General features: G+C 42.0%; 1 protein-coding gene across 1 annotated transcript; it reads right to left on the bottom strand.

Annotated features, from left to right (window-relative positions):
• Positions 1–3,002: 3,002 nt before the first annotated feature.
• On the bottom strand, positions 3,003–24,519 carry LOC116703660 (coagulation factor XIII A chain). Its single transcript, XM_032538548.1, has 18 exons — positions 24,491–24,519; positions 23,043–23,113; positions 22,499–22,595; positions 21,501–21,677; positions 20,047–20,295; positions 18,852–18,970; positions 17,839–17,946; positions 17,503–17,677; positions 16,060–16,198; positions 14,341–14,444; positions 14,172–14,260; positions 13,099–13,252; positions 12,167–12,276; positions 11,260–11,425; positions 9,451–9,605; positions 5,279–5,415; positions 3,981–4,086; positions 3,003–3,404 (listed from the first exon to the last, which is right to left on the bottom strand). The coding sequence occupies exons 2-18, from the start codon at positions 23,094–23,096 to the stop codon at positions 3,369–3,371; spliced, it is 2,175 nt and encodes a 724-aa protein (XP_032394439.1). The 5' UTR covers positions 23,097–23,113; positions 24,491–24,519; the 3' UTR covers positions 3,003–3,368.
• Positions 24,520–25,472: the final 953 nt, after the last annotated feature.

Below are 25,472 nucleotides of genomic sequence, written 5' to 3'. Positions count from 1 at the left end.
TAAAATTGGTCCCAGCACTGAGCCTTGTGGAACGCCATGGATAACTTTAGCGTACTTGGAGGATCGTTAATATTAACAAATTGAGATCGATCAGATAAATATGATTTAAACCAACGTACACACACACACACACACTATTGAACGCCCTTGTTCATGTTTGTATTTTAGGTGCCTTATTTACATGCTACAGTTACACTGCATTAAGATAATGTAATTAACAGTGGGTTTATTGTTATTTACTAACACATATGATTCCTGTGCATTGTGTATTGTAGCCTTTACAATGTTATTTATTTCTCTGCAGAACCACACACACATGCACACACACAGCCATGGCAGAGCTAACCCCCCCCCCCCCCCATATTCATCCTGTTTTTGACTGTAATAAAGCATCAACAGAGAGAAGTTTTCTCCGTCCGTGTTTTAACAGACACACCTGGGGGACGTTGGAAACCAGAATCAGCTTTAAATCCAGTCCTAATCTAGTGCTCACTAACAAGTTTCCAATCATTTCACAAGAGTTAGTTATTATTGTTTAATCATCAGTACCAAATTGAATCTAATTGGATGGGAACACACACAGACTTCTCACAAAATCACAACTGAATTTATATCTTGCTGCTCAGTCAGACTCTTATTAACCTGGAGTCTCTGTCACAAAAAATAAGCTGTATGTTTTACATATGTTTTATGTATGTATGTATGTTTATGTGTGTTTTATGTATGTTTTATGTATGTTTTATGTACGTTTTAGGCCTATTGGCAGACATTTAAAATGTGGCCAATGGTATATAAAGAATAAAGAATTAAGAGCCTTTTCTCCGTGTCCACTGTAGTTTCTCAGCATCTCTCTAAAACTAAAATAAATAAACAAATAAAAGAAGTAATTAGAGTTCTGACATTGTCGGTATTATTCGTCGTGGAGTATTATTGATTATATATGGGAACCAATAATACTCCACGATGAACACATTTTTTACCCTTTCTCTCCATTCCGTCATACTGGGAGGTTGTGACTTCAACACCACCCTAACCCTACACCACACACACTAAGATCTAGTAAACCAGTCCGAGACAACACACACACACACACACACACACACACACTAAGATCTAGTAAACCAGTCCAGAGACAACACACACACACACACACACACACACACTAAGATCTAGTAAACCAGTCCAGAGACAACACACACACACACACACACACTAAGATCTAGTAAACCAGTCCAGAGACAACACACACACACACACACACACACCACACCACACACCACACACACTAAGATCTAGTAAACCAGTCCAGAGAAACACACACACACACACACACACACACACCACTAAGATCTAGTAAACTAGTCCAGAGACAACACACACACACATACACACACTCACATACTAAGATCTAGTAAAAACAAGTACAGAGACAACACACACACACACACATCCACACACACACACACACACACACACACACACACACACACACCACACACTAAGATCTAATAAAACCAGTCCAGAGACAGCACACACACACACACACACACACACACACACACTAAGATCTAATAAAACCAGTCCAGAGACAGCACACACACACACACACACACACACACTAAGATCTAATAAAACCAGTCCAGAGACAGCACACACACACACACACACACACACACACACTAAGATCTAATAAAACCAGTCCAGAGACACGTCCTTTGTCCTCTAGCAGTTAGGTTATTAGTCATTTTCACCAGTATCGTCTCTGTGCTGTGATGCTTTCTAAATCCAACTGAAAGGATGATTATGATGTAATAACCACGGTTGGAGAACGTGTTTTGATCACATTTCACATTCACATGTGACGTTAAACTATGCGGTTACAGGTAGTAGGTATGTCAGCAGTAGGTGTGTTGTCTGTGTTGTTGCCGTGGTGATTCCCTCACTCTTCCGGCTCCTAATTTTTGCCAAGCTGGTTCACCTGCTCCCAGCTGCCCACCTGCAACCCATCCACTAATCAACACTGCTCCTTGGCAACCACTCGCTGCTGGCCAGACCCTCGTCTCAGGCCCTGTTTACACATACATGGTTAGCATGAAAAACAGAGACATTTCCCTTTAGTTACACGCAAACTGAGAATTTGAGGCCAGAGTGGAGATTTTGGAATTCTTTCTTGTGCATGTAAACTGAGACGAACGAGGAAGAGAAGAGAGAGGAAATGATTTGTTGCTGCTATTTTCAGGATTCTGATTGGCTAACGTGGGCTTGATCTTCTTGTTACACTGACACCAGTTTGGCGTGCTCTTCGGTCACGCGGGTACGTGTAACTGAACACTTTTCTAAAAACTGATGTTATTTCTGAAAACGGAGAGGTTGAAATGTCCTTTTATGAAAATAGCCGGCCACGTAACGTAGCCTCAGCCCATTGGTTTGGTTGGGGTATATCGCAGTAACTGGAATTGTGCATTCCAGTTTATTTCCTTGTGTGATCCGTCTGATTTGCTTCTAACCTTCTTTTCCGTGCCATATAATCTCTGCCGGCCTGCCAACCAGGGACGGATCTACAGCCCCCCCCCCCCCCCCCCCCCATAATTTGGTTGTTCTTAAAACTGTTGGATAAAAGCAACATCCAATATGTCCATAAGCATGTCAAAGCATTGAAATGAATAATAAATTGGCAAAAAGGGAATCATTGTAAATGTAATCTTAGGACCCTGACCCTCAAGTCCACACCATCTGGCTCACACACAGCGGGTCCGCTGTGGTGGTCTTCATCCTGGCAATGAGGGGAGCGACTCAGCAAAAACACTGAAACTGAACGGCAGTTTGTCCTGTCATCAATGGTTTTGATGGATTTGGAAATACTGTTCTGTGACACCTTCTGTGGTTTTGAAAATGCTTTTTATTGTTAGTAGATAAGCTTTGGCAGTGAAAAGGAAAAAAAAAAAAAAGAGTACAGTACAATCCCACACGGTTTGACGTTTATTGATTTAAAAGCATTGATCAATAATTATCATATTTTAGTTCTTAAATCTCATTTTATCAATAATTTCTCAAATTTCCCCACTTCAGCTATTTTATGTTAAAAGGATCTATTATTATTCCTCTATTTGTCCTTTAACCCTCAAGCTTCCTTACTAAACTAAAGTCATTTTAAAATGTCCCGTCCTGCCTCCGTCTGAGGAGCAAAAATGTCAAAGCTTGGAATTTCCAATGATTTGTGTAAATTAATTGTTGTAAATACAAATCATCAAAGACATTGATTGCGTGGTTTGTCGGCTCCGCCCACTCAGTCTGGAGCGTCTGTGATTGGTGGAGGCGTAGTAGAACTGGAGCGGGGCGGGGTCACACAGCTCTGTGGACCAATCATCTCAGGGCGTGACGTGGACACGAGCGACTCCCCTCAACTGAAAAAACACAACAGGGCAAGCTTGTCTCTCTCTAAGATGTAGTGGAGAAGAAGTACAAAGCAGCATGAAACGGAAAATACTCAGAGTACGAGTACTTTAAATTTGTGCTCAATAGAAGTATGTCTGTGACTACGCACAGTAGTGGTGCTCTGGGGGGGGGGGTAGGGGGGCACCACGGGGGGCACCCCCATCCCCTGAGATATTATTGGGCCCAAGCCATTGGGCTAGAGCGCTATCAGTCTGACAGATGACATTTCTGTTGGATCACTTTGCCGCCTGTTCTGCCAATCGCTGTCTCTCCATTTTGGTGAATGGCTGTATACATTAAACACACATCGTATGGCAGCGGTGTACTTTGTTGAGATTTAGAAATAGAAACACAATGAACTCGCTGTAGAGAACGTGCTGCTGTGAGAAATACATTTTGCATTGCACCTAAATTTCTGTTCTGTTTCCCATCATCTGAAAACTGTGTACAGCGAGGTGTTCTTTGGTGACGTGTGAGCCGAGTCTATTGGTGATGTATTACTTTGATACTGCAGGTAATGCGAGACAGGAAGGGGTGGAGGTTACCTCGCAGAGGTTGCTGCAGTCCATCACCGCCACAAGGCAGCGCTTTCCGGCCCGCTGAGGGTTGAACGACTCCTTCCAGGAGATGGAAGTCTGAGGCTCAATGACTCTGAAACACACAGGTGTACGGGTATCAATACACACGAGCCAACCAACCACATGCCATCACCATGGACGGTATATAAAGATGAACAACGAGTCTCCACTTCCTTCCACTGTACAAAAGTTTAGGCAAAATATTACGGAAAGGGAAAAATTCAAAAATGATTCACACTTACAGATTTTGTGTAAATTCAGTCTATTTGTGTAATTTATTTTAAATATAGTACATTAAAAAAATATTTTGGGTTGCCTTAATTGTGGGCTGCTTGCTTAAGATCATACACTGTATATGAAGATGGACAACGCGTCTCCACTTCTTCTCACTGTACAAATGGGAAGCCAAAATATCCAGGTGCTGCCATATACATATATATACCTATAGTATATATACTATATAGAGCAATACGTAGATGCATCAACCATTTTGGCATGTTTCAAGGCAGGAAGTCAATCCACAATTAAAATCCTAATTTCTCGCTACATTTTAAGCATTTTGCTTTGCTACAAAAAATGCTACAGAAACCATCTTTAGGAAAAACATTATTTGACGTTTACTTAGTTTTCTTTGTTGATTGTTTTTAGCCCCATGCTCCATCACTTCAAAGGAGTGGTCAAACTAGACAACGTTCACTTTTTAGAAACTGGAATCTGGAGAAGCTCAAACCAATTTATCAATTGGGAAAATAGTTGCTGGTTAATTTAATAGTTGACAACTAATCAGTTAACCTTTGCAGCTCTAGGAAAAAGTATTTGACGTGCACGTTGATTTTGTAGTTTGGCCCATGTCCAATCCGCTAACATAGAGGGGGCGGGACTTATGACCCATCCCCGGGGGATGATCGAGCTGTTTTGACTTCACTTACAGTTTATATCACGTGTGTGTGTGTGTGCAGATGCATGAGGAGTCATTTTCGGCAGGGAGTGCTGGGGGGGGCACTGTCCACGTAGAGTCTAAAGATACCATGTTGGCTCTGTATTCTACAGACAACCCAAAGTCCAATTATCATGGACTTTATTTGACATGAAGCGTTTCTGCTTCACATTTTCAGCAGTGGTTCGACTCTCCACGAACCTCAAGTGTAAAATATCATTTTATTGTCATTGCAGTTTTAAAGCTGGGCCACCAAGGGGTGCTCCAGCATCCCTAGCACTCCCACGTTTGTGCCTATTTGTGTGTGTGTGTGTTTGTGTGTGTGTACCTGTAGAAACGTGTCTTCTCACGCATGACTCCTGCTCCTTCCATGGACAGGCTACAGGCCTGCAAGGCGAAGTTGAAGGGGTTGGTGAAGGTAACTTTGGCAAACATCTCCTGCTGCACCTTGGGCACGCCGCTCAGCTGGGAACACAGAAGAAGATGTAGTAGAAAAAGAAGAGCAACGACAACACAAGTCAAGAACATCTCCTGTAAAAACCTAATGCCAGTGTCCCTCTGGTTTTGAAGGCGTTGCACTAATGGAACCGAGGGTTTATCGCATCGCCCAGAGAAGAACAACACAGACAACCAGAGGTGGAAAGTAAGGAACAAATTCAGTAGTAGTATTTTTGTTTTGTTGTGTACTTTGTATTTTTCAAATAGTTTTTAAAACTAGTAATTTAAAATGCAGTTGATTACATTTTGAGTGAAGTATTGTATTAAGCTCCATTACAAATTCCACCCGTTCAAGAGTAAAAATAACACTTTGACTAACAACAACCAAAAGGAAGAAAATAAGTCCCGCCAGGATCCACTACAGTGATGAATCAGCATCTAGGCGTCTTTCTGTAGGAGAACGAGATGGAGGTGGATCAGGCGAGCGATGACTGCTCAGAGACTGTTTAAGGAGAAATACCAGCTGAAACTGTGAATCCTGCCGGCCAAAACCACAAAAATGATTGGCCACATTTCATTTGAATTTAAGAGGGCCAATAGTATCATAACTCATGCCAGAGGTGACTGAACTGGCAGCATTCAATACTCAAAACTCCACATCTAATCTGAGGTATAGTTTTGTTTTCATCAGTCGAGACGAGACTAAATATGTTCATCAATAACCTTTTTGTCCATGACGAAGACAAAATGATGATGAGATTAGATTAGATTATACTTTATTTATCCCACGACGGGGAAATTCTGTCGTTACAAGTAGCAGCAACAGCAAAAAACAGAAAAACAAAACAATAACACACAAACAAATAGCACGAAAGAAATACAAGGCAAGAAATACAAGGCAAGAAATACAAGGCAAGAAATAGACAATGAAAATATGGTAGACTGAGTAAGTAAAATGCCGTCAAACAAAAGGAATTTTAAAGTGCGGTTGCCATGATAAGAGAAACAATATTGCGGTGTAAGTGACGTTAAAAATAAGTTAAGTTGAATGTGTAATTAGAGCAAAGAAGCAAGAGTCGGTAGCATAATTTAAATTATATTAACCTGAGACCATAAATATTGAAAAGTAAGTACTTGTAATAAAATAATATAAATACCAAATTAAAGATAAACAGAAAGTGTGTGATGTAGATGGGAGAAAAACAGGAACAGAAACTACAAACTATCAGGTAGAGCAGGTGTTGTAGAGTCTGACAGCGGGCGGGATGAAGGACCTGCGGTACCTCTCCTTCTTACACCGTGGGGGTATCAGTCTGCTGCTGAAGGAGCTGCTCAGGGACCCCACAGTGTCATGTAGGGGGTGAGAGGTGTTGTCCATGATGGATGTCAGCTTGGCTAACATCCTCCTCTCCCCTACTTCCTCTATGGGGTCCAGAGGACAGTCCAGGACAGAGCTCGCTCTCCGGATCAGTCTATTGAGTCTGCTCCTGTCCCGGTCCGAGCTGCCCCGCCTCCAGCAGACCACAGCGTAGAGGATGGCAGAGGCCACCACAGAGTCATAGAAGGTCCTGAGGAGAGTCCTACACACTCCAAAGGACCTGAGTCTCCTCAGCAGATGGAGGCGACTCTGGCCTTCTTGTAGAGTGCTTGGGTGTTATCAGTCCAGTTCAGTTTATTGTTTAGGTGAACACCCAGGAATTTGTAGCTCTCCACTACATCAATGTCCAATCCCTGGATGCTCACCGGTGAGAAGGGGGATGTTTTCCTCCTGAAGTCGACTATCATCTCCTTTGTCTTGCTGGTGTTAAGCTGAAGCTGGTTGAGCTCACACCAGCTGACAAAGTCCTTGATAACCGACCTGTATTCCAGATCGTTCCCCTCAGAGACACAACCAACAACGGCTGTGTCATCAGAGAACTTCTGGATGTGGCAGTGGGTGGTGTTGTGTGTGAAGTCCGAGGTGTAGAGGGTGAAAAGGAAGGGGGAGAGCACCGTACCCTGAGGGGCACCTGTGCTGCAGTGCACCACGTCAGACACACAGTGATGGAGCCTCACATACTGTGGTCTGTTGGTGAGGTAGTCCGTAGTCCATGCAGCCAGATGTTGGTCCACTCCGGCACTCTCCATCTTCACTCTGAGGAGCGAAGACTGTACCATTGTCCAAAAACACTGACTAATACTAAACTAACATGCATTATTGTTGTTCGAAAAAAGATAAGACTAAATTGTTGTCTAAAATAAAAACTAAGATCAAATCTCTCTACATTTTTGTCTACAATCGTCTCTACTTTTTCATCATGAAATCTTAACTTACATGGGTCTGTGTAACAAGGTGCTGTAGAGCCCAGGAGCCCTGGCTCTCATCTAACATGTGTCTGGGTAACAAGGTGCTGTAGAGCCCAGGAGCCCTGGCTCTTATCTAACATGTGTCTGGGTAACAAGGTGTTGTAGAGCCCAGGAGCCCTGGCTCTCATCTAACATGTGTCTGTGTAACAAGGTGCTGTAGAGCCCAGGAGCCCTGGCTCTTATCTAACATGTGTCTGGGTAACAAGGTGCTGTAGAGCCCAGGAGCCCTGGCTCTTATCTAACATGTGTCTGGGTAACAAGGTGTTGTAGAGCCCAGGAGCCCTGGCTCTCATCTAACATGTGTCTGTGTAACAAGGTGCTGTAGAGCCCAGGAGCCCTGGCTCTTATCTAACATGTGTCTGTGTAACAAGGTGCTGTAGAGCCCAGGAGCCCTGGCTCTTATCTAACATGTGTCTGGGTAACAAGGTGCTGTAGAGCCCAGGAGCCCTGGCTCTTATCTAACATGTGTCTGGGTAACAAGGTGCTGTAGAGCCCAGGAGCCCTGGCTCTTATCTAACATGTGTCTGTGTAACAAGGTGCTGTAGAGCCCAGGAGCCCTGGCTCTTATCTAACATGTGTCTGGGTAACAAGGTGCTGTAGAGCCCAGGAGCCCTGGCTCTTATCTAACATGTGTCTGGGTAACAAGGTGCTGTAGAGCCCAGGAGCCCTGGCTCTCATCTAACACATGTGAATGACAAAATATGACTAAAACTGACAAGGACATTTGGCACAAGACTAAGACTAAATTACAAATAGGTGACAAAATTAACACTAATCTGCGGAAGCATGTTTTGGTAAGTATTTGTGCATTGGTACTTTAAACAAAGTTTTCATGACTAATAAATAACAAATTCCCAATTAGCAAAATAACAGTTTCTTGTGTTTCTCACACCCTCCCAAGTCACCTCACAAAATTCCTCATGTGACCACATGAGCTGTGTGTTGTCTTGTGCATTATGTTGTGTATTGTATATCATTTGTTGCTGTCTGCATAAATCCTTTTCAGAGTGTGTGTGGCGGCGCTTTAAATAGCTGCGGCACTGAAGCTCTACCTAAACTCTCTCAAAACTGCATTTCGTTGCAATGTACCTGTACATGTGTAATGACAATAAAGTTGAATCTCATCTCATCTCAATATGTTTCATGTCATTACTAATTTTTGTCTAGCACTAGCAACCCGTAAGACAACATATGTAGGACACTGGCTAAATTCTGTAACATGTGTTACATTTTAATATTGTATGTGCTCATTTGTATACTATATGTGTTTATACGTTTGTATAGATTTCATTGAAAACAAAATACTTTTGGATTTATGACCCTTTGATCTATTTTCACTACATGGGGCAGATACCCCCGCTCAGTTTTATTTTTTTTTAAATGTAACTAAGTAACTTGTACTTAAAGTACATTTAAATAAATTACTTATTACTTTTACTTGAATTATGTTTAAGATAGGTAATTTCCCTTGTACTTCAGTACATTTCATGAGAGTATTGTTACTTTTACTTGAGTACAATACTTTTGTATTTTTTCCACCTCTGCAGTCAAGAGCAACTCACCACACCATTTTACCACTTCTGGTTTTCCCGTCACAATAAAAGCTCTACGTCTTAACTTCCTCTTAACGACTAACAGAGGTAATAGAACAAAATAAACCAAGCTAAATCTTAAAGAGGGAACGTGGACGATGTTCAACCCTGACACGAGTCTTACCGTCACGGTGAGCGTCGGGATCTGCAGCATGAGCACCTTGATGGCAGCCACGGCTTCGTCCTCAGCCTGTCCACTCACAACGAAGTGCAGGCAACGCTGAGTGCCCAACAAGTGGACGTACTCAGCAGCTGTGATCTTCATCATCTCACTCTTCCCTGCAAACACACACACACACACACACACACACAAAGAGAGATTGTAGCAGAGGTTGTCTCTAATCAATCAGACAGCTGCAGCTGATTCAGAACGCTGCTGCTCGAGTCCTCACTAAGACCAAAAGACTGGATCACATCACTCCAGTCCTCACTAAGACCAAGAGACTGGATCACATCACTCCAGTCCTCACTAAGACCAAGAGACTGGATCACATCACTCCAGTCCTCACTAAGACCAAGAGACTGGATCACATCACTCCAGTCCTCACTAAAACCAAGAGACTGGATCACATCACTCCAGTCCGATCTAGGACCGGGAGACTGGATCACATCCCTCCAGTCCTCACTAAGACCAAGAGACTGGATCACATCACTCCAGTCCTAACTAGGACCAAGAGACTGGATCACATCACTCCAGTCCTTACTAAGACCAAGAGACTGGATCACATCACTCCAGTCCTATCTAGGACCAAGAGACTGGATCACATCACTCCAGTCCTATCTAGGACCAAAAGACTGGATCACATCACTCCAGTCCTCACTAAAACCAAGAGACTGGATCACATCACTCTAGTCCTATCTAGGACCAAGAGACTGGATCACATCACTCCAGTCCTCACTAAGACCAAGAGACTGGATCACATCACTCCAGTTCTCACTAGGACCAAGAGACTGGATCACATCACTCCAGTCCTAACTAGGACCAAGAGACTGGATCACATCACTCCAGTTCTGAAGTCTTTACACGGGCTTCCTGTGTCTCAAAGAATTGATTTCAAAGTAATTTTGCTAGTTTATAAATCACTTAACGGTTTAGGTCCAAAATACATTTCTGATCTGCTACTACACTATGACCCCCCCAGACCTCTCAGGTCATCCGGGACAGGTCTACTACTACACTATGACCCCCCCAGACCTCTCAGGTCATCCGGGACAGGTCTACTACTACACTATGACCCCCCCAGACCTCTCAGGTCATCTGGGACAGGTAAATGTGCTGTATTTATATAGCGCTTTTCCAGTCTTAACAACTGCTCAAAGCGCTTTTTACATCTACAGGAAACATTCACCATTCACACACATTCATACACTGTGGCCGGGGCTGCCGTACAAGGTGCCACCTGCTCATCAGATAAACATTCACACACATTCACACTCCGATGCGCAGCACCGGGGGCAACTTGGGGTTCAGTGTCTTGCCCAAGGACACTTCGACAATGACTGCAGGGCTGGGGATCGAACCACCAACCTTCCGATTGGCAGGCAACCGCTCTACCACTGAGCCACAGCCGCCCACAGGTCTACTTTCTGTCCCCAGACTCAGAACTAAACGGGGGGGCAGCGTTCAGTTTCTATGTTCCTCATATCTGGAACAAGCTCCCAGAAACCTGCAGATCCGCTGCTGCTCTCAGTTCTTTTAAATCAAGGCTGAAGACCTTTCTTTTTGATGTTCATTTCTTTAATGTTTAATTTCTTATACTGCACTGTAACTTTTTACTCTTGTGTTTTATCTGAATTTATTTATTAACTGTTTTTTAACTAATTTTGTGCAAAGCACTTTGAATTGCCCTGTTGCTGAAATGTACTCTACAAATAAAGCTGCCTTGCCTTGCCTAATAACTGCAAATACTATTTCCTCTCTGATATCGCTCACTCTGATTGGCTGGCACGGTGATGGTGAAGTTGTGATTTTTCAAGTAACTGGCTCTGATTCCGGTGTAGAAGATGACAGACCCGGTCAGGTTGGCTTGGATGGTTGTGGGGACATTACTCTGGTTGAGGAAATCCACCTGTACGATGACGTCCTTGCCCAGGTTGACCTGGAGAGAAGGGAGGAGAGCGCAAAAACATTGAATTTGTTCATAAAGAGTAACTTTGTGGTAAATTTCTTTTCAACCTGAGGGCTGTTTCACGAAAGCAGATTTTATAAATCCAGGATAACCAACAAAGCGAGGCTTGACCTAATCTGATCTGTGCATCTTGGCTTGGTGCGAAGGTCGAGCCAGGCTGAGGAAGAGCGACTAAGTGGAGCCAGGCTCAAGTAGTCCGGCTAGACACGCGTTCGCGGCTTTTCCTCAACAGACCTCGAGGTCAATCACAGATTTATTGATGCTTAAACAGAGAATACGCATTGTTCATACTTTATACAGAGGGAGCAGCAGCTTCTTGTGGAAGTATGATAACGTGAAACCCTTTTTTGTAAAAAAAGAATGAAACAAGAAACATGGGCGCTGTAATGAAACAGCGAGAGAAAGTGTGGCACATGATCGCGGACTGACTGAATGCGTAAGCAGCCTAAATATCTAAGGTTCTTGTTTGTTGTCATCGCAGTTCTAAAGCTGGAGCATATATAGCTTGTGTCTTTAGTGTCTGCATGCTACCAGCTGGATTCCCGACGCAATGTCTGTTTTTTCTAGACGTGAAACAATGACGGGGAATCGCTGATCCTTCCTTGACATTGTTAATCCAAAAAAAAGTTAATTTCGATCAATTTTCAAATTGAAATCGAGACACCCATCAGGTTCAGTACTGAGAGACAGACATGTAGACCGGTGTGTTACCTGACTGGCGTTAATGAAGACAGACAGTGTGGTCTCAGGCAGCTCAGATTGATCCCTCTCTAAGCCGTATTCATCTGCTCGGGCCATGGTCCTGTGGTCCTCTGCACTACCTGCAGACAGATGTCCCTTCACCACCAACTCCAATGTCTCCCAAGTCCCTCAAGTCTTAAATCAAGTCACATTAAAAGACACAGCATCTACAAGATGATTGGAGATGCTACTTTCATATCTTTCTAGCTTTTCAACATGACAAACCGTGCCATTAACCCTCGGGTTGTCTTCCCGCCAACCTGGAAATTACTGTTTTTCTGAGTCAAAATGTAAAATGAAGAAACCCTTTTATCAATATTCTGGTCGTCTTTTTCAACCCTTTTCTGTCTTTCCCCCGATGATTTTATCACTTTTTCATGATTTGTTGACTTTTTCTGAGCCTTTTGAACTTTTTGTGGGTTTTTACCAAAATATATATATATATTATTTTACATTTGTCACTTTAATTGACATTTGTTCACATTTTAGTCACTTTTATTGACTTTTTTCTCTCTTTTTTACACCTTTTTTAAAGTTCTTTTACCAATTGCTTTTTCTCCAAATAATATAAAAATATGTAAATACGACAAAAAACTCCCAAATTCAATGAAAGTAGTGAACTGATTAGTCATTCAACTTGAGCGTTGTTGGGAACCATGCACGACAGTTTTTGGGGGGAGATTTTAGCTTTTTGGAAGGGTCTCATGCATTTCTGTGTGTGCGCTTCCTTTTGTGTTAATTTTGTGTTAATTTTGTGTTAGTTCTGTGTTAGTTCTGTGGACAACAACGGCAGTGTTTCCACGTAATAAAGATCTTGATTCTCTCTTGTTTGTTTAAACCAGTAAGATAAGTCTTGTCTTATTGTTGTTGTTTTTTGAAATGTGTGCGTGTGTGTGTGTTACCTATAGGGTACTTGTACGTCTGTGTGATGTTAACCGGTGAGTCGCTGCCCAAAGATTTGGTGTAAATAGCCCTTCCGATGTAATCCCTTTCCACCCTGTACGGAGTCAGGGTTCCGTAGCGATCCCGCTTGGAGAAGATAATGTCACTGTTCACCTGGAGGAAACACCGTCAGTGTGCAACGTTTCATCAGCATGCAATGCGTTCTGTTTAAGATCATTTTTTAGGCCTTTCTGCCTTTAATTATTGACAGGACAGCTAGGTGAGAAAGAGGAGAGAGGGGGAAGAAATGTCTCTTTAGTGATGGAGAATCTTTGAAAAATAGCCTCTGCTAGCTGCTAGCATTACCTCCGCCCCACAGCAGCTGCCTTGGTATGTGCAGGCAGCCCTGCTCCATTGTGAAATCATTGTTTGTTGTTAAAATATTTTGTATTAGAATAGGAATATTAATTCATGCTGCCATATGTGATTGCTTTGCGTCGGGCTGAACAACGCCCCTTAGCTGTGATAAAATCACAACATACCTCAGCCTGAAATGAGCTATGGCTTAATCAAAGCATCTCAAGATAACTCTTGTTATGATTTGAAACTATGGATAAAATTTAATTGAATTGTCTTATAGACTGATGGGACCAACAATCTTTAACATTGGTCCGGCAAGATCGTTGCTATAGTATAAGTTAATAGGCAATTGTGCAGCTTGTATTTACTTTCACAAAAGAGCTTGTGTTCCAGGGTAAATTGGGTTTTCTCGGGGGGGGGGTGGCTGGCGTCTCCCTTAGGGGTAAGATGAGAAGCTCAGTCATCCGAGAGGCTGGCTCCTTTCGACGTGAAGGAGCAGCGGCTCGAAAGGAGCCAGTTGAGGTGGTTCGGGCATCTGGTGAGGATGCCTGATACTTGCCCTATGGGGTTACACTGTTGCAGGACGACTCATCAAACATTTAAAAGTTCTCACAGGAAGAGAACAGACCATGGTTATCATGTGATTTTTTTTTTACAAATATAAAACAACAATCGATACATGAAAAATGCCTTTTTCCCTTCATGAGGCCTTTAAAGAAACAAGGAAACTAACCTCAGAGAAGACGAACCTTGCGTCATACGAGTGATAGATCAAACCTTCCTTGATGCTGATGATTGAAGCTGGACCGCAGCGATAATATCCTGTGAAACAAACATCATGTTTAGCATCCAGCTATCTGTTGATCCCTCCGTCTTTCTCTGTCTGTGTCTGTCTGTCCTACCATCACTGGTCTCCTGGGGCGTGGCGTCCACCGCCTGCCATCCTCCGAGGCCGGGCGGCAGATCGTAGCGCCTAATGAACACCTCGTTCCAGCAGTGGTAGTTCCTACAGAGACGGGCTGTCAGTACACCTTTCTGTGCATGTGTTTAGTCGGCCAAACCACAGATTAGACACGTTCTAATACCTTAAAGTCATGTCTGATTACCCACCCATCCGTCATTGTCACAGACCTTACACAGTAAAGAAATTGAAGTATTCGGACCATCTAAGGCAGGGCTCTCCAAACTTTCCTCATCTAACGGCTACTTCAAAAAAACAAAAGTGGCCAAGTGCTACTCGCATCAAATTGCCTACATTGATTTACACACAGATGCTGAATGAAGCTATTGTTTGATGAAATTGCAATACCCAAAGCTTATGATAAATCTTAACTTCACATCCAGGTTCATGACATTCCCCAAAACATTCCCATCAGAGTCCAAGAAAAAATGACACGTCTACGGCCCACAAAGTCAGCTAGCTCACTTTTAACATCCTGGTAATTTTGTGTCTCAGTTTGTCAACCTATTGGCAAGCTACTGGACACCTGTTGGTGAGCTACCGGTAGCTTGCAAGCTACTTGTTTGAATGAATGCGCTCTTGAATAAAGAAAGGTTCTCACCAGTGGTGGAAAGAACATTTACTCAAGTACTGTGCTTAGATACAAATTCAAGGTATTTTCCCCAGTTAGAACTGGTTCATGTGGCTCGGGAAAGAAAAATTTGGTTAGCCCGCTTAAGCTACCGCCCTCGCGACCCAACCCTGGATAAGTGGACCACACTTGATGTATGGATAGATGGATGGATGGATTCCCATGTTTTGCTACTTTGAAGGTACCACCGCTGTAATGGTGACTTGTATACATCCAGTTATCACTAGAAGTAAGCATCACTTTTTAGGTATGTTGCGTCTCATTATAGTCATTTTTGTCTTGTCCTGATACGCTTTTTGTCATGTCTTGTCCTGGTACGTCCCTGTCTTTGTGTCTCGTCCTGGTACGTTTCTGTCTTTTTGTCTTATCCTTGTACGTTTCTGTCTTTGTGTCTTTGTGTCTCATCCTGGTACGTTTCTGTCTTTTTGTCTCATCCTTGTACGTTTCTGTCTTTGTGTCTCGTCCTGGTACGTTTCTGTCTTTGTGTCTCATCCTTGTACGCTCCTGTCTTTGTATCTCGTCCTGATACGTTTTTGTCTTTGTGTCTCGTCCTGGTACGTTCCTGTCTTTGTGCCTCATCCTGGTACGTTCCTGTCTTTGTGTCTCATCCATGTACGTTTCTGTCTTTGTGTCTCGTCCTGGTACGTTCCTGTCTTTGTGTCTCATCCTGGTACGTTCCTGTCTTTGTGTCTCATCCTTGTACGTTCCTGTCTTTGTGTCTCATCCTGGTATGTTTCTGTCTTTGTCTCCCGTCCTGGTACGTTTCTGTCTTTGTGTCTCGTCCTGGTACATTTCTGTCTTTTCTGTCTTTGTGTCTTGTCCTGGTACGTTTCTGTCTTTGTGTCCCGTCCTGGTACATTTCTGTCTTTGTGTCTCTTTGCATCTCTTTGTAGAACTTTTGTGTCTGTGGGGTGGAGAGTACCAAAATACTTAAGAATTTGATTAAGTACAAATTTGAGTAATATTGCATTGGAGCATATGAAGTCTTGTTTCTGTCCTGGCGATCTCCTAGCAACAGGCATGACTGACCAGATGGAGTCCCTGGTGTTGACTGTGTCCGGCGAGCCGTCAGGCAGGAAGATGAGGTCGGTCTTCAGGTTGCCGTTGCTGTCGTGAGCTGAATTGAAGTTGGTGATGGTTCTCGCCGGTATGCCGAGGGCGCGTAGGACTGCAGAGATATGAAATATTCAAATTATTAAATATTTCATGCTATCAGCAAATATAACATGGTTAATGGCGTGTCACTTTTTCACACATTCATGCCTCCGTTCCATTGAAATATAGTTAATAATAATGATATATACAGTTAATAATAATGATATATACATGTACAGTGGCTTTAGAAAATGTACACACGGCTGAAGTTGATTAAAAAGAGGAATAAAAAACAACTTTCTAAAAATTGATCTTAATGCCTTAAATTTAAACAACTAAAGAAAATCCAATCCAAAGGACACAACACAAATATTCTTTGTGAATGAATAATGTTTCATAAATAAATAAATGTTCTTCCTTAAAATACAGGGGCATAAGTATACACCCCCTATGTTAAAATACAGGGGCATAAGTATACACCCCCCTATGTTAAAATACAGGGGGTATAAGTATACACCCCCCTATGTTAAAATACAGGGGTATAAGTATACACCCCCCTATGTTAAAATACAGGGGTATAAGTATACACCCCCCTATGTTAAAATACTGGGGGATAAGTATACACCCCCCTATGTTAAAATACAGGGGGCATAAGTATACACCCCCCTATGTTAAAATACAGGGGCATAAGTATACACCCCCCTATGTTAAAATACAGGGGCATAAGTATACACCCCCCTATGTTAAAATACAGGGGGCATAAGTATACACCCCCCATGTTAAAATACAGGGGCATAAGTATACACCCCCCTATGTTAAAATACAGGGGGCATAAGTATACACCCCCCTATGTTAAAATACAGGGGCACATATACTTATTCCCCCTGTATTTTAACATAGGGGGGTGTATCTTTATGCCCCCTGTATTATAAGGAAGAAAATATATTTATTTATGAAACATTAGTCAACCACAAAGAAAATTGGTGTCATTAAAGGTTTGATTTTCCTACCTTTTTTTTAATTTTGGCATTAAGATCAATTTCCAAAATATTTAATATTGTAGTCTTAAGTTTACTGCATTTTTTTCAGTTGTAGTTAGGGTTACCCCTTGTAGTCATCTGTTTAACTTTGTAGTTGTTTCTTGTATCTTTGTGGTGGGTTTGGGTCTGTTTGGGGTTGTTTTGAAATACTTTGTGGTCATTTTGTTGTCAGTGTTTGGCAGTTTTGTCTCATTGCAGTTGTTTGTAGCCTTTGTTTTGGGTCTCTACTGTATGTGGTTGTGGCCTTGGCCCAGTAGGCTATCCACACTTGAAGTTATCTGTAAGTCTTGAAACGGCACCTTGACAAGTGCATCCTGGAAACAGTGCATGTTCTTACAGGTGTTGAAGACTCCAGCAAACACCCAGCACTGGGCGAAGCTGACCGGGACTCCGGTTTGAGCGTACTGCAGAAGGATCTCGACGCTGCCCGTCCAAGATGTCGGGGACCTGCCCATCGAGAAGTTGTCACTCCAGTTCCCAACGCACACGCCATTATCGTCCTGAGAGTTAATCTGAGGGGAAGAGAAAGGTCAGGAAATCATCAGCTTCATTCTCTTGTTGATCAGAAATTTCTGAACCAAGATTAAGATTTTTAAGAATCCATCATACAGCTGTTGAGGTATTTCACTCTGGACCAAGCTAGCTGCACTAAAACTGCAAAATGTTTTCTCACCATTGCGGCTCCCATCCTGACCATTTTGATGATGTCGCCTCGGTCGCCGATCGGCGTGTTTGCCGCATCCAGGATGTAAATACAGGCGTCCAAAACGCCACGCTCAAACTGTAGTAAGAAAACACAGATATACTCGGGGATAGGAGGGAAAAAAGCTCTGGGCTGTTAGTATTTCTTTAAAGTTCCCAATTTGTAAAGTAAGATTTCTTCTTTAATTATAAAGCAAGGTCCAAAACACTCAATCCACAAAGAATTGCACACAGCCCATATTAGAAACTGTGCCTAGAACCATATATATTGTGATATATATGATATATATATATATAAATAAATGTCTGGATGGCGGGAGTGGAGGAGCCGTGGAGGTACAGTACCATCGAAACAGTGCATGCTTTGCGGTCTGGGCGTACTACAGAAGGATGCACAAGACACACACACAATAGGGCAGAGATCATTTCGTTACCCCTTTACATTTACACCTTCTGTTGGTTTTCTATTTTGATAAGATAGGCGCGAGGAGAAGGGCCAAAGCTGAGACCAAGAAGTCTGTCCAATCAACAACGTATCTGAGTCCAAGCAGAACGTTTGAGCACAAGCAGAGCAAATCCAACCACGAGCAGTGACTATTTGAGTGTGAGAGCACAGTTTTGATGGAAATTATTACAAAATCTGAAGCTAATATCAGTGACAAATGCTCTCAAATTGAAAGAATGCACTCTTGAATAAAGATAGGTATATAGCTCCATGTGAATAGGTAAAAAAGTACCGCTACCCAGTGCTGGTCCAGCTTTCCTCGGCTGCAATGATGGTGCAGAGACTCCGAGAGAGCAGATGGGGAAACGCTGACCAATCAGAGCCAACTGGGCTTTTTTATAGGGTCTATACAACCAGTAACACAGAGGTTTTCAAGTGAGCTGTGGACATACGGGTGATACACCTCTAACAAGCTGCACACCACAGTTCCTGGCTTTTCAGGCTTAGTGTGGGAGTGTGCTCTGTTGATCCAGACTAACCTGTCCATAAACCCAGTCCTTAAAGTTCACATCGTCATATGACCCCTGATACATCACACCATGGTCGTTGAGGACGTACTCGTTGCGCTCTGCTTCATTAGGAAGAAACACATCATCATCTGCAAAGAGAGACAGACGGAGAGTTTTCATTATACATTATAAGAAACAAAAAGAACTTCTCTGAAACATTAAAGCTACTTGAAGGAAGATTTAAGAAGAGTATTATGTTGCATCATGTCTTTGAAGCGTCACTTTCCTGTGAGAAGCACCTATCCCAGAAAAACGGCCATGTTTTTAAAGACTTTTCATTCAGCTTAAACAGTACAACAATTTTCTAAACACAAAAGGAACGCTTTTATTAAAGCAACCCTAACGCTTTTACCCCAGTTAAAACAACCACACTAAAAGTCGTCCTCGATCTCCCCGAATAACTCCTGGACTAAAACTCTCACTAAACTTGTAAAATGAAGAACTCTGGTGCATCTCTCTCACAGTTCCTGCTTTCAACTCTAATGTTTCAAAGTTGATGTGTAAGTTGTTGTTCCCTGATTTTCCCAAGTGGTTCGGACCCGAACCTGCTCCCCCACTCTGTCGTTTCTCTAAGACTCCCCTGCGATGTACTGAACCTACTTAGCACAAAGACTTAAGACTTATAAGACTTTGCTGGGTGAAGTATACAAGTTCTTTTAGGGAAATATATCGGAGTAAAATATGCTGTACATTTCATTTAGCAGATTTTATTAACAAATTAAAATACAGATAGTCTCTACATAGTTACAGAATGATTTTTTTAGCAACAAAGTATTTGTACTTTGTTACGTTACAACACTGTCTATCTGAAAGGACCTGGGCTGCAATTAACGATTTCATCGCTGATTAATCTGTCGATTTCTTTCTCGATTCATTGCCTAGGTGTTTGGTCTCTAAAATGTCTGAAAATAGTTAAAAATGTTGATCAGTGTTTCCCAAAACTCAAGATGACATCCTCAAACTTCTAGCTTTGCCCATAACTCAAACATATTCAGTTCACTGTCACAGAGGAGAGAACAAGCTGCAATCTAGAGAAGTTTTTTTGTTTTTCATTAAAAATGACCCAAAATGATTAATCAACTAACCAAAAGTAAACGGCAACTCATTTAAGAGTTGACAACTGTTGCTTTTCTAGACAGGAGAAAAACATCAGAGGAGTTCCTACCTTTACACCAGGCGTTGAACAGCACGTACAGGTCGGTGGCGGCGTTCCTCTTGGTTCGCAGCATGCCGGTTCCCATCACGACGGCCACGTACGTACGATACCTCCCAACGATGGCGTTGGGCGTCGGTGTGATGCCCAGAGCCACGGTTACACCCTGACTCCCCACAATCCGACCCGACCACGGGCCTCCAACACGGGAATTAAAGGTAACCACCACCAGGGAGCCCCTGGTGGGAGTAGGGCCTTTACCTGGAGGGAGAAGAGGAGGAGGAAGAGTATTAGTAATGAAAGGAAAGAAAGGGAAACTCCAGAAAGCGGTATTTTAAAAAAAGGCTCAAAAAAGCATTAAGAGCGTACTGTACTTAATCATGTGAAAGAAATGTGTTCCTTTGATCGAGGAAAGACCAAACACACCGTGAACATCTGTCACACAGCAGCTGTGTGTAAAGTTGTTAACATTTATAACTCATATTCATAATTAAATAAAATAACATCTGTCACACAGCAGTTATTATCTGTATTATCTGTTTTGTGCAATAACACTGCCCTGACATTTGTGCAATACTCAACTACTACAATTGTTATTATTGTTATTATTATTATTACTTTTCACCATTTCAATTCCTTAATTATGTTAATTATGTAAATACTATATCATAACATTCCCTTAACTATGTAAATACCAAACATATTCACACTCCTTATATTTCTTTATTTATATTTCTACTCTGATATTTATACTATTTGTGCAACTGCAACACAGAGTTCCCCTTCGGGGATCAATAAAGTATTTCTGATTCGGATTCTGATGTAAATCTTCACTCTTACATACAGTAAATGCAACATGTAGTGTTCAGGTGTTACAGATCCAAACACTCTAATTAACTGGGTCGGTACGATATCCTAACGTATGTACAACAGTTTGTATATCCTACAAAAATACGCGGACCGCCAGCTGGTCGCGTGACGACTCGACACATGACAGTTAGTCTAGTTTCTCGACGTTCCACTTCCAGGATTGCTCGGTACGAAGAGGATTTCACTCTTTTAGAAGAGGTCTATCTTTGTAGAGATCCTTTCCATAATGTCGTCAGACAGTTTTAATAACAAAACGAGCCTGTCAGTGGCAATTTCAATGGACAAAATTGACGATGCACATTTGCCCCCTAGGGTTATATAGCAGCACCAGTTCGCGGCTGCTGATCATATTGTTGTCACTCAATACTGGACCAATTTCAAAGATTTCTTTTTGCACGCAGTGCTGCATACAGTAAGAAATACGTGGAGTACATAGCAATTACCATGCAGTACTTTTCGGAGCCATATATATATATATGAATGGTTCATGAGAACAGCCTTTCTTTAAAAAATGGAAATATGGGTTTTTTATGTTCTTGATGTTAATTTACAGGAAAACCTGTCCATCCGTTTCCTATCCCAGAATTTAAACTCACCAATCAGGAACTCGAGCTGGAAGTCGTCGCTCTGCGCCAGCGGGCGGTTGAAGGTGACTTTCACCAGGAACTCCTGACCGCGGCGGACCACCAGGTTGGGGGTGTCGTAGAAGCCTGTGCGGTGTTGCGGTTCATTTATCTGCTGACCCATGTTGACCTTCAGCACCGACAGAGATGCTGAGAGGAGATGAAGAAGGGGAGAGCACGTCATATTTGCACGTGTACTGATCACTGATCAGTGAAGTTATTTTAGATTCATCTACCAACCCTGATAGAGCTGGCTCAGGTTTGCCTTAGACCAGCTCCTAGTTGCTGGGGAACTTTCTTTGACACACTGAGCTTCTCTCTCCTCTCTCTTTCCCTCTGAGTGCATTCATGTCCCATTCATTGTTCCCCTGAGTCCTTGTTTTCTCTGCCAGCAGTTTTCCTTGGATTAGGGTGGGACCTAAATCATGGTTGCAGCTGTCGCTGTGGTCCTGCGCCGCGCCCTGCTACACCCTGCTATGCCCTGCTACACCCTTCAGTGCCCTGCTAATTCCTGCTACGCCCTTCAGTGCCCTAATTCACCCTTCAGTGCCCTGCTACACTCTGCTGTGACCTGCTTTGCCCTCCAGCCTGAACTGCTACAACTATTATTTCTAGTCTAAGTCCATTATCTTTATTGTAACTGTTATCGCCACTGTTCGTCACCCAATGGGCACCGGCCGACACCGCCCATCAAGAGCCTGGGTCTGGGTCTGGGTCTGGGTCCGGGTCTGTCCCAGGTTTCTTCCTAAAAGGAGATTTTCCTCACCACTGTCTCACTAAATGCTTGCCCTCAGGGGAATAACTGGACTTGTTGAGTCTTTGTAAATTACAGTGTGTACTGCACCTCTATACCTGATCTATCTGTAAAGTTTTTTTAAATAACTCTTGTTATGCTTTGATACAATTAATTAATTAAATGAATTTGAATTGAATCCGACAGATACAACAATCATAAATGAAGTGGATCTTACCGGCTGCAGGTGCAGGTGCTCTGGCCGTGGGAGCGTCAGGAAACGCCTCAAACTCTGGAAAATCTTCTTCTAAACCCACACGGTTGGAGGTTGACACCTGAGAATTATTTAATTAAATTAAATTAGAAATAATAAAAGAAAGAGAGGAATGATTCAATATAAGTACATTTTATTGTGGTAGTCCATCAACGTGGAGCAAATTTTAAATGGAGACATTTTTAGATTTCTTTCTTTCTTTCTTTCTTTTTTAACCATTTTACAGACCAATCAACCATCCAATTAACCCTCAGGTGTTCCTCGGGTCAAACTTGATCCGTTTTCAAAGTTTCTATTGAAGTTTCTATTATTATTATAATTCAAGAACAAAGCTTTCAAAACGTTGACATGTACCAGTGTGTGATAACCCATCATCATACGTTCCTCTTATCTTACACATTTGACCAAATAATTCATAATTTTAGCTGTTTAACTTTTTGCAAGAAGAATGCCTTGGTCCTTTCTTTGTTTTGAATGTGTAATGTGTTTGTTGTCAGTGGTGCGGTACCTTCTCCACAAAGCGCCCCTTGTGGTGGTCGAACTTGTTCTTTGATGGAGACATGACGGCCGGAGGTTTAACTGAAGTCCCCGCACAGAAGGAGAAAGATTTAATGCCGGAAACATGAATATGAAACTTTGAATGTTGAAATGTTGTCAATTTGTTAACTGAGGTTCGGGAGCCGGGCCACGCCTAAACCACACCTCTAATCCCCAGACAGACCTCCATACACCAGGGTCTCTGATTGCTTGACCCCCCCTCCCTTTCCCTCTCCTTCATCCATCTTCCCCCTCTTCCCTTCCTGCTGCACATCTCTCTCATGTCTCCTCTAGGGACCGTCTGGGGGTCTGGAAACTCTGCTTCTGAGACTGAACCCCCACTCTGAGTCTCCTCCACCTGGTCATCACACATCCTCCCAGACCATCAGACCACATCCACACCAGTTCATCTATCTGCACATTCATAATGTTCATCTACACATTCATAATGTTCCTCTACACATTCATAATGTTCCTCTACACATTCATAATGTTCCTCTATACATTCATAATGTTCCTCTACACATTCATAATGTTCCTCTACACATTCACAATGTTCTTCTACACATTCATAATGTTCCTCTACACATTCATAATGCTCCTCTACACATTCATAATGTTCCTCTACACATTCATAATGTTCCTCTACACATTCATAATGTTCCTCTACACATTCATAATGTTCCTCTACACATTCATAATGCTCCTCTATACATTCATAATGTTCCTCTATACATTCATAATGTTCCTCTACACATTCATAATGTTCCTCTATACATTCATAATGTTCCTCTACACATTCACAATGTTCCTCTACACATTCATAATGCTCCTCTATACATTCATAATGTTCCTCTACACATTCATAATGTTCCTCTACACATTCATAATGTTCCTCTATACATTCATAATGTTCCTCTACACATTCACAATGTTCCTCTACACATTCATAATGCTCCTCTATACATTCATAATGTTCCTCTACACATTCATAATGCTCCTCTATACATTCATAATGTTCCTCTATACATTCATAATGTTCCTCTACACATTCATAATGCTCCTCTATACATTCATAATGTTCCCCTATACATTCATAACGTTCATTAAATCTTTAACTAACACATGGTTGTGGCGTGGTCCATGCTAGTGAAATGCAGGATGTACCAATGCGTGGTTAATCAGTTAATAATGGATATACAGCGGGGTTCGAAGGTTTGGGCACCCCGTGTTGTCTTGTCACTTTTGACGCTTTTTTTCAATTTTTGTCGCTTTTTTTAACATTTTCAACACTGTGTGTGTGTGAGTGAGTGTGTGTCTGCGTGTGTGTGCATATGTGTGTGTGTGTGTGTGTGTGTGTGTGTGTGTGTGTGTGTGTGTGTGTGTGTGTGTGTGTGTGTGTGTGTGTGTGAGTCTCACCGCTCAGATGAAGGAGAACTTGGTCTGTTGAGAATCAGATCAAATGATGATGAGATTGACATCAGCATCAGTTTATATGCACACACTACTTCCCCTTTTTACACACACACACACAGACACACACACACAAGTACATCATTAAATACTACTCACTAATTATAAATCCCTTTGTTCTTACTGTAGTATTTTTTATGCTTTTCTGATGCTGTGTGAGATTTTCTCTTGTTGTTGTGCGCTTTTTTATTCTATTTTGATATTTTCCAGCAGCACATTCTCGTAAGCAGATTCATTTGATATCTTACAAAAAGTTCTGCACAACAATTGAAATTATATCCTACGAAAGCTTCTTTTCTCTTTACAGTTAAATATATAAACGACAAATGTATTCAATGACAGTTACTTTTCATAGCTAAATGTACGAATGGTTCATGAGAATAGCCTGGGTATTATTACATCATCAGAACAGGGAAGTGTGTGTGTGTGTGTGTGTGTGTGTGTGTGTGTGTGTGTGTGTGACCTCGACCCAAACAGACACTCTGACCTGTTGCTCATCAGCAGTGACATTAAAAAGGTAACTAGTGTGTTTTTTTTCAACCTAATCCCTATTTTCTTATGTTTTTGTCTCTAAAAAAATTGAAAAGAACGACAATCTTTGAAACTGGTCCAGTACTAACCCTCCTGTTGTCCTCCTTTAAAAAATGTCTGTATCTGAATTATGGGTTTCTTTTAAACCACACTTTTAACCAAATTACCACAACGCTCTTCCCCAACACAACTGATCACTTTCATTCCTCTGATCCTAACTAACAGTCAAAATAATTCATATTGTCAGCTTTTTTAACTCTAATATAATATATATATATATATATAATTCCATATAAATGAGGGTCATTGACCGTGAATTCCAAAAAGTATAAAACTAGTAAGGTGGTGTTGGTGAAAACTAAAATAAAGTCTGAAAAAGGGACGAAAATGTCAGATT

Source organism: Etheostoma spectabile, chromosome 2 (genome assembly GCF_008692095.1).
Source record: "Etheostoma spectabile isolate EspeVRDwgs_2016 chromosome 2, UIUC_Espe_1.0, whole genome shotgun sequence".
NCBI classification, from domain to species: domain Eukaryota; kingdom Metazoa; phylum Chordata; class Actinopteri; order Perciformes; family Percidae; genus Etheostoma; species Etheostoma spectabile.
The sequence above is the reverse complement of the archived record's forward strand: the minus strand, read 5'-3'. Positions and strand labels throughout refer to the sequence as shown.

Coding starts and splice junctions, on each gene's coding strand:
- LOC116703660 (XM_032538548.1), bottom strand. CDS start 23,096: ATGTCTCCATCAAAGAACAAGTTCGACCACCACAAGGGGCGCTTTGTG. Junction 17,678..17,838: donor TCAGGATGGGAGCCGCAATG/GTGAGAAAACAT, acceptor TCTTCCCCTCAG/ATTAACTCTCAGGACGATAA. Junction 12,277..13,098: donor GACGTACAAGTACCCTATAG/GTAACACACACA, acceptor ATCTGTCTGCAG/GTAGTGCAGAGGACCACAGG.